General features: G+C 42.6%; 2 protein-coding genes across 2 annotated transcripts; one reads left to right on the top strand and one right to left on the bottom strand.

Moving 5' to 3' along the window:
* The first annotated feature begins 1,442 nt into the window (after positions 1 to 1,442).
* On the top strand, positions 1,443 to 5,705 carry eif3f (eukaryotic translation initiation factor 3, subunit F). Its single transcript, XM_008299620.1, has 8 exons — positions 1,443 to 1,578; positions 2,001 to 2,071; positions 3,158 to 3,237; positions 3,320 to 3,457; positions 3,553 to 3,644; positions 3,848 to 3,984; positions 5,190 to 5,303; positions 5,535 to 5,705. The coding sequence occupies exons 1-8, from the start codon at positions 1,467 to 1,469 to the stop codon at positions 5,610 to 5,612; spliced, it is 822 nt and encodes a 273-aa protein (XP_008297842.1). The 5' UTR covers positions 1,443 to 1,466; the 3' UTR covers positions 5,613 to 5,705.
* A 741-nt stretch (positions 5,706 to 6,446) lies between these two features.
* On the bottom strand, positions 6,447 to 7,444 carry LOC103370534 (apolipoprotein O-like; the record flags this gene model as incomplete). The annotated part of the gene is made up of 1 exon (XM_008299628.1): positions 6,447 to 7,444. A coding segment is annotated over one exon (717 nt), but the record flags the coding sequence as incomplete, so codon positions are not given.
* Positions 7,445 to 7,938: the final 494 nt, after the last annotated feature.

Genomic DNA, 7,938 nt, shown 5'->3' on the forward strand with positions numbered 1-7,938 from the left:
ACACAAAGGGGGAGGATAAATCTCTTTTTCTTTGAAACACAGCCTAATCCTGGAGTGCAGCGTTGCATATGCACATTTGGACCAATTTAACTGTTCTGCATGTTTCATAAAACGCCTTGGGGAAGGTGTGTGTGGGCCAGGCACATGCATGTGTGCGTGTGCGTGTTGTGTAAGTGCACTTGCTGCTATTTTAAATGTGGATTTACACACTACAGGGCTGCTGAGATTTTCTTACATAAATCCCCACATAAGAGTGAAACATGTAGCTGGACAGTGGGGCATGTCTTCTGGTGTGTTTGCACAGTAAAATGGAGTCCTGTGTAAGATGATGTGCGTCCATTTGGACAACTGGCGGATGGACGCAGGAGGAGACTGATGGTGACAGTCAAGATGACGCACTACGCCTGATGGATGGATCAGAAATAGCCTCTATTAAAGGGTGTCTCTGAGGCAGCCAGTGGGCTCCAGAAACCAAAGCTAAGCCTGTGGATCAATGTCACACACCTAAGAATGAATAAAATCCTACCTGCTCAGCGTAGCAACTTGTAGATGGATAAGACCAGATGTTCAATCATAAGAGAAATCTGCCCGGGATTGGCAGACACGGTTCGATGACACCCATTTCTGGTGTTTACCCTCGACGCAGCATCAGTCCACTCCTGCTCGCCTTTTTTCTTCTTCTTCTTCTTCTAGGAAAAACAAAGAGCACCTCGATCCGACCACTCAGCGCTCAGTAAATAAAAAAGCGCATCCGCTGAATCATCCGGCCACACAAATATAAAACAAAAAATAAAAATTCGCTGATCACGCCGAGGCTCCTCCGGCGGAACATGTGTCGGCCAGTGGACGTGGCGAAATGGTGGCAACAGGAGAACCCGGCAGCGCGGAGGAGAGCTCCATCATCTGTGCGTCGGACGGTCAGGTGTGGAGCCTGTGAGCGGCAGAGGATGCTGTCATCAGCCCAGCCCCTGTCGACCCTTCCCCGCCTCAGACGCTCCTCATCTCCACAACAGAGGGGACGCTCGGCTCCCTCCTCTCTGGCAGACCCTCAGCAGCTGCACGGTTCAGGGATGAGGAAATAATGCACAGGCCCTTTGTGATGCACTTACAATATAATAACGCCAATCTCGTTATGGAACACCCCGACACTGTAACACGATTTATTTCGATTTATTAAAAATATGTTGTCTTATTTTAATGCACATCTGTTTATTTTTAGCTTCGCTGCCAGGAAATTATTTGTAAAGCCCCTTCAAAACATGATGAAGAAATAATTTATGGCGCCTTCATTCATTCATTTTAAACTTCTGTTAATAGATTGGCAGATACAGTGTTTCGTGTTATCAATGAGATCAATGAGTTGATTATAATTAGCTTTATTTTGTAATAACCGCTATCCGGCCCCAGGCCTCCAGGTGGCGCTACATGTGTTGACCGAGGCCGGTGATCCGTCCTCCTTTTCCAAGATGTCGGTGTTCGGGCCAGTGGTGAAAATTCACCCCGTCGTTCTCGCTTCTATCTGCGACTCGTACGAGCGGAGAAATGAAGGAGCGAGTCGTGTGATCGGGACCCTTTTGGGTGAGCTAAAGCTTAAAGTGTCGCACCTCCGTCCGGTGGACAGGCTTTTATCGAAACCGGTGATGGATAGCGGGCTAATGTTAGCTTCGCGGCTAACGCATGCTGCGGTGGCTCAGTGCAGTTAGCTTACCTGTATGTGGCTAGCATTAGCTACCGTTAGCTAGCCAAACAGGTAGCCGCATCCCCTGTAACAGCTGGCTGTCCGTCCAAATGTACATAAATAAGTTATGTCTTGGCTATTTGTTAAGTCACTTTGCTTTTTTTAAACGTTATGACTTGTTGTAATTTAAATTTCACGGTACTGACGTTGATGTTAGCAGTTCGTCATGATTGTAGCCTCTGGTTTACCCTCCTGTTAGTTAGCCGCCTTTGCATTGTTAGCTAACAGCTAATACTTCATTTGTATCATTTGTTCCTCTCAGGTACCATTGACAAACACTCTATTGAGGTGACCAACTGCTTCTCAGTCCCTCACAATGAGTCTGAAGATGAGGTATGTTGTCACACTCATTAACTTCCAGCATTTTGACCTGTTTGTTGGGTAAAGATGGGACTGAAATACTCGATTGAGCTTTTGGAGATAGAATATTGTATAAATCCCAATGAAAGTTGTAAAAATTGCAGCAGCCAGATCACATTAGTCACCAAACAAACTACGTGAAATAAAATGTTAAAACTTAAATATCTAAAGTCTTCAACTCTGAATCTAGTCACTCAAATCAAACATAACAGCAGTTCCATGTCATTAGGGTTGAAACTAACTGTTGTTGTCATTGTCAGTTATTTCCTCAATGAGTCAATTTGTTGTTTTCTCTGTAAACTGTAAGAAAACCCAAATGTCTTCTTTTTTGTTTTGTTCAAAACCGAAAGATAGTCACTTCACTCTCACAGGCCAGAAAATATTCAAATTTAAGAAGCTGGAATCAGAGAATTTTGAGTTTTTCTTTCTTAAATATTTACTCAGCTTGTTGTATAAATGATCAAATTAGTTGCCAATTAATTCAGCACTTGACAAATAACTGACTCATTGATTAGGTGTTGCATCTCTACATGTAATATTCAGCACTCTGAAACTGTACTTGATGCACTGTTTTGACATCTTGTGTTGGTGCAGCAAGGCTCTTCATCTTAGTTTGAATTGAATTACACAGATGACTAAAATTACAGAGAAAATCAATGTTCTGCATAGAATCTGAGGGAATGAACTTAAGAATGAATCGATTAGACTTCAGACTTCTTTTAAGCAACTGCAACTGTTTTAATAATCAGTTTGACTCTTCTTATTTCTTTGAATATGTTCTGTTTTTTTATTCCTCGATGATAGTAAGCTGAATATTTTTGAGTTGTGGACAAAACTAAATATTTGAGGATGTCATCTTGGGCTTTTAGAGACACTGATTGACATCTTTCAGCATTTTTTGACATTTTACAGAAAAAAAAAATATGATGGTTCATTGAGAGTATAATGTAGAGATTAATCGATGGTGCAAGAAAATAAACTGAGAAACAGCTGGATGACTACCTTTGTACACTATAAAAGAGAGGGTGTTTTGTGAACATGTATCCTCTTCTACAACAGGTCGCTGTGGACATGGAGTTTGCCAAGAATATGTATGAGCTTCACAAGAGGGTGTCTCCCACTGAGGTCATCATCGGATGGTGCGTCAGTTTGTCATATTTGTCGTTTAAAGACTACATTGAGGAGAGTAAACATTAATCTTGAGTACATCTTTCTTGACAGGTATGCCACAGGCTTTGACATCACAGAACACTCAGTGCTCATCCACGAGTACTACAGCCGCGAGGCCTCCAACCCCATCCACCTGACCGTGGACTCGGCACTGCAGAGCGGCAAAATGAACATCCGCGCCTACGTCAGGTTGGCCGGCCTTTCTGTCACTGACTCTTTGTTTGTGTGATCAACTGCAGACGGAAAGGGCCTTTTCTGAATGTGTTTGTGTGTCTCGTCCACAGTGCGCAGATGGGTGTGCCAGGAAAGACAGTTGGTGTGATGTTCACCCCACTGACTGTCAAGTACGTCTACTATGACACAGAGAGGATAGGCGGTAAGAATACAAACAATAAACGAAGACAACTGTTTGGAAACAAAGGCTCTGTGACTAAAATCTGTGAAGCTCAAATTTGTCAGGGTGAAGAAATATTTCAATCCCAGTGTCACAAAAAACTTAGTTGTGTGCATGTCAAGGGACAGTAAACTGTAGAGAGTAAAATGTATCCTGTACTGAAACACTCCATCCTTGGGTTTCAGTGGATCTCCTCCAGAGGACACGTGTGACTCCCAGTCGTACCAAGGGGTTGACCTCTGACCTGTCCCAGGTGGCTGGTTCTGCAGCCAGGGTTCAGGACATGCTGACCACCGTGCTGGCTTACATCGAGGATGTGCTGGTGAGTATCAAAAGTGGGACAAACTATTGTCATTTACACTTAATAGGCATAGGTTGATTATCAGGTTGGCCGGATTGGAAGGTCCAATATTCTGCATTTTTACAATTATTAGGAGAGATATTTTTGTGAAGCGACTATCGATAAAATACACTGAATGAGCTCCTGTGGCTCTGATGCAGCTGACTTTCTCTGTTGTCACTCTGTGTTCTCAACAATGTCCTTCCTAAACCCTGTCAATCAACAATAAAAGCTGCTACTTACAGACAGGAACTGACAATCAGATTTTCAGTGCGACGCTGTGATCTGAAGGTGATGTAGAAAGCACTGCTGAAGTTATAATAAACACCACAGGCTTTCACAAGCATGCCTAATTTCCTCATTGAACTGAAAATACCCCAAAATTGAACTTCTTGGTGTCAGCGCCACTGGAACTTACTTTGCTGACAGTGTCAGGATGAGAGGTTCGCTGTACCTCTGAGCTTGCAGTTAGCGCTGCATGTCGCCTAAACATATTTGTAAAGTAAGATTGATTTTAACATCCTACTGTAACTTCGAGACATGCATCTCTAGCAGAAACACAACCTGCAAAAACGGAACAAGAAGCACAACCATCGCCACAAATCAGGAAATTATATACTTATACAGTGGCTAAGGCTATGCTAACGGCTAGCTGCCAAGCAACAGATTACGCTGAAACACTTTCTGGAAAGCAGTAACAAATTATACGAAGATGTGGGCCGGAGTAGGCCATAGAAGTTAAAGAACAGTTAAGAAAACAGAAAAGAACAACTGACATAAGTGCAAGAAAAAGAAACTGTTCCATCGATCTAACAGTAAACAGAAGAGAGCGTCCTAACATCATCACTCCTGTTTCTATTTTACATAATCAGTTCTAGTAATCATTATAAATGAAGTAACCCAGCTATGACAGACTGTCCTCTATTACTTGCTGTTAATATATCATATTTCATGTATATCGGTTCCAAGTATCTGTTGTCTGTCTTTCTTAAGTACCAACACTCTGCATTGGCCCTGGGGAAAGAAGAAAAAAACATATAGGTCGATCCCTAATACTTAACAATAAATTAATGTCCCTCACTATTTAACTCTCTGTCCATCAGCGGTCTCTCTAGAGAACATCTGAGAAGTAATTAGGTTTAACATTGACAGACGCCATAAAGCTAATGCTGTTCGATCTGTCTCAGTCTGGCAAAGTGACAGCAGATAACAGCGTGGGCCGCTTCCTGATGGATCTGGTCAACAAGGTGCCCACCATCTCAGCCGAGGACTTTGAGAACATGCTCAACTCCAACATCAATGTAAGTGTGCGCGTGTGTCATATACAAGAGGCTTTGCTTGTTGTCGGTCCACTCACATTGATCAGAGGAAGCGTTTAACTAGACGTCTCTTCCTGTTGTTCGTGCTCTCTCGTCTCATACTGCGTTACATAGAGCTCGTCCATAATATGAGTAGTTGACACACCTTGAGTCAGGACTCTGACTTTAAAAACTGTTGTATTCAGATGTTGACGGTCTGTTGTGTTGTTGCAGGACCTGTTGATGGTGACCTACCTGTCCAACCTCACCCAAGCACAGATCGCCCTGAACGAGAAGCTGGTGCTGCTCTGAGGAGGATTTCTTTCAAGTGATTCGTATTTAATTTTTGTACACTTTTTTTTTTTTTTTTTTTTGGCTGAGATGAATAAAGATGTTAAACAGTCACATGGCATTGATTCCCTTTCAGGTTCCGGAAACCGTCCTCAGTAATAGTGTAACTACGAATAATGAAATTTGGTTTCTCACAAACGGATAAAGAATGTTATGAGTAGGATTATTCTGCTAATGTTAGGTCTGTTTTTAAAAAAATTTATGTTCCAGAGATAGTTTGTAGGCAACCTGCAGTGGCTGCTGTTAACTCTTTGTGGCGCAGATCGACATGAATGATGAATTCATAATTAATGTTCTTTGTATAAATGCGGGGAAAAAAAGATTCTCTCAGCTGATCAAGTGTTTGGTGATTTTAAAATGTCTTATCGATAATTCATAACACAGATATTCTTAGAAATTTAGTCATTTTTGTTATGGTGCTTAATTTTAAGGGAGCATATTTTCTTGTTCTGAATCAAATAACCAGTGAGCTTCTCAGCTGATCAAATTTTAAAAGGCCAGAAAATATCCAAACACAGATATTTTGAGAAATTCAGTCATATTTTTTAATCTGTGGTGCCGCCTGCCGTGATACTCAGAATAATAGCTAATTTTACGTGAACAGTTTTTCTTTGAATGAATGAAATAAGCAAATTTCTCACCTGTTAAAGTGTTTAAAAGCCTGAAAACGAGAGAGAAATGCAGTCATTTCTCAGAATATCCAGATCCATTAAGATTTTTCTTTCTTTTGCTAACTGTTTCCTCTGTTAATCTTAATTAACATGGGAGGTATTTGACAATGCTCAGCATACAGAATGAAGGTGGTAAAACCTGATTTTAATTGTAAGACACGTTGATTTATCTCTACATAAATATACATTCAAATCAGAAGCAGAAGTTACAATCATTCTAGTCACACTTCCTCCGTGACAGGCCATGCCCGGCCTGAGTGAACATGTGAAGCATAGTGCAAAGAGTGGGCATGAAAAAGTCACACAGCCTGCAGTCCAGGTAGCGCGTGTCGGTCTACAGTGTCAGAATTAAAGCTGCTGTTGGATTTCTTATTGCTGAGGTGCTGCGGAGCCGCGCTGCCTCCATCACGGTTTGCTCTCGGGCTCCTTCTCGGCTTTGCTTTGCGGGTTCAGCATCTTCTCCACGGCGGCGTAGCTCTGCACCGCGCGGTCGTAGACCGAGTCCCCGGTGGACTTGGCGACGGCCGCCGCCTGCTCCGGGTAGTAGAGGGAGGCGCTCACGGTCATCAGGCCCGCCGGGTACAGGAGCTTCTTAATCCTGGAGCCTCTGGCCAGGAACAGTCCCAGGACCCCGGTGAAGCCGATCACTCCCGCCCGCGGGTAGAAGTCCTTCGGGGGGTCCTTCAAGTAGCCGTAGGTGTCGCTCCCGAACCGGACCACGCTCTGGACTTTGGGTTTGATTTTGCCGTAGGTGTTCTGACACCAGGCGGCGTACGGCTCCACCAACTTCCTGACGGTGGCGACACTCTCCTCCAGCTGACCCGCTTCGGGCTCCGCATACCGGGACATCTGTGCAGGAGCCGTGTACAGAGACAGCTCGTCCCGGTTCAGCGGGGCCGGGACCGGAGCTGGGACCGGGACCTCTTTGTCCGCGTCACCGGTGTCAGCGAAGACGGCGATCGGCAAGAAGCTCAAGGCTCCCGGCATGGCACTATCTGTCACCTTCAACATGATCCCGGCGGGCCATGCAGGGGCTACGGTGTCCGCGGAGGGACACGAGGGGCGGCGCCGCCTCTCTGATGTTTGACCGACGATTTTATTTGTGCTTTGAGACCCGATAACAAGACAAGAATTTTAAAAGAGTTCTGAGTAAGAGGAGTTTACAAAGATGTTGATTATCTAGAAATGCACGTGAAGATACTATTTTATAGATATTATTTTATTTTATGGAAAGTCATTTAATGAATGAATGAATGAATGAATGAATGAATGAATGAAGAAACAAATGAAATAAATATTCCAAAAAATAAAATAAATATTGTATCAAGAAATTAAAATCACCTGAAATAAATGAAAACAGTACCTTTTTTAAAAAATAGAAAGTTATTTTTGTATTACATTTCTTTACTTTATTTCCCAGACATTTTTTTTTATTAAACATAAACTGAAAAGTAATTTATTATCTTAATGATATGTACATTTTTATATAGACACTGCTTACCACTATGTATGGCTAGGCTTTATAAATAATGCCACTAAACTTAATTTGGATTTATTTATAAGTTTTCTCTGCGACCTTAATTTGAGAGTAATTGTTTAATTTTCTGATTTAAATG

The sequence above is a fragment of the Stegastes partitus genome, unplaced genomic scaffold, assembly GCF_000690725.1.
Source record: "Stegastes partitus isolate 25-593 unplaced genomic scaffold, Stegastes_partitus-1.0.2 Scaffold1438, whole genome shotgun sequence".
Classification (NCBI taxonomy): domain Eukaryota; kingdom Metazoa; phylum Chordata; class Actinopteri; family Pomacentridae; genus Stegastes; species Stegastes partitus.

Coding starts and splice junctions, on each gene's coding strand:
- eif3f (XM_008299620.1), top strand. CDS start 1,467: ATGTCGGTGTTCGGGCCAGTGGTGAAAATTCACCCCGTCGTTCTCGCT. Junction 1,579..2,000: donor TGTGATCGGGACCCTTTTGG/GTGAGCTAAAGC, acceptor TGTTCCTCTCAG/GTACCATTGACAAACACTCT. Junction 5,304..5,534: donor TGCTCAACTCCAACATCAAT/GTAAGTGTGCGC, acceptor GTGTTGTTGCAG/GACCTGTTGATGGTGACCTA.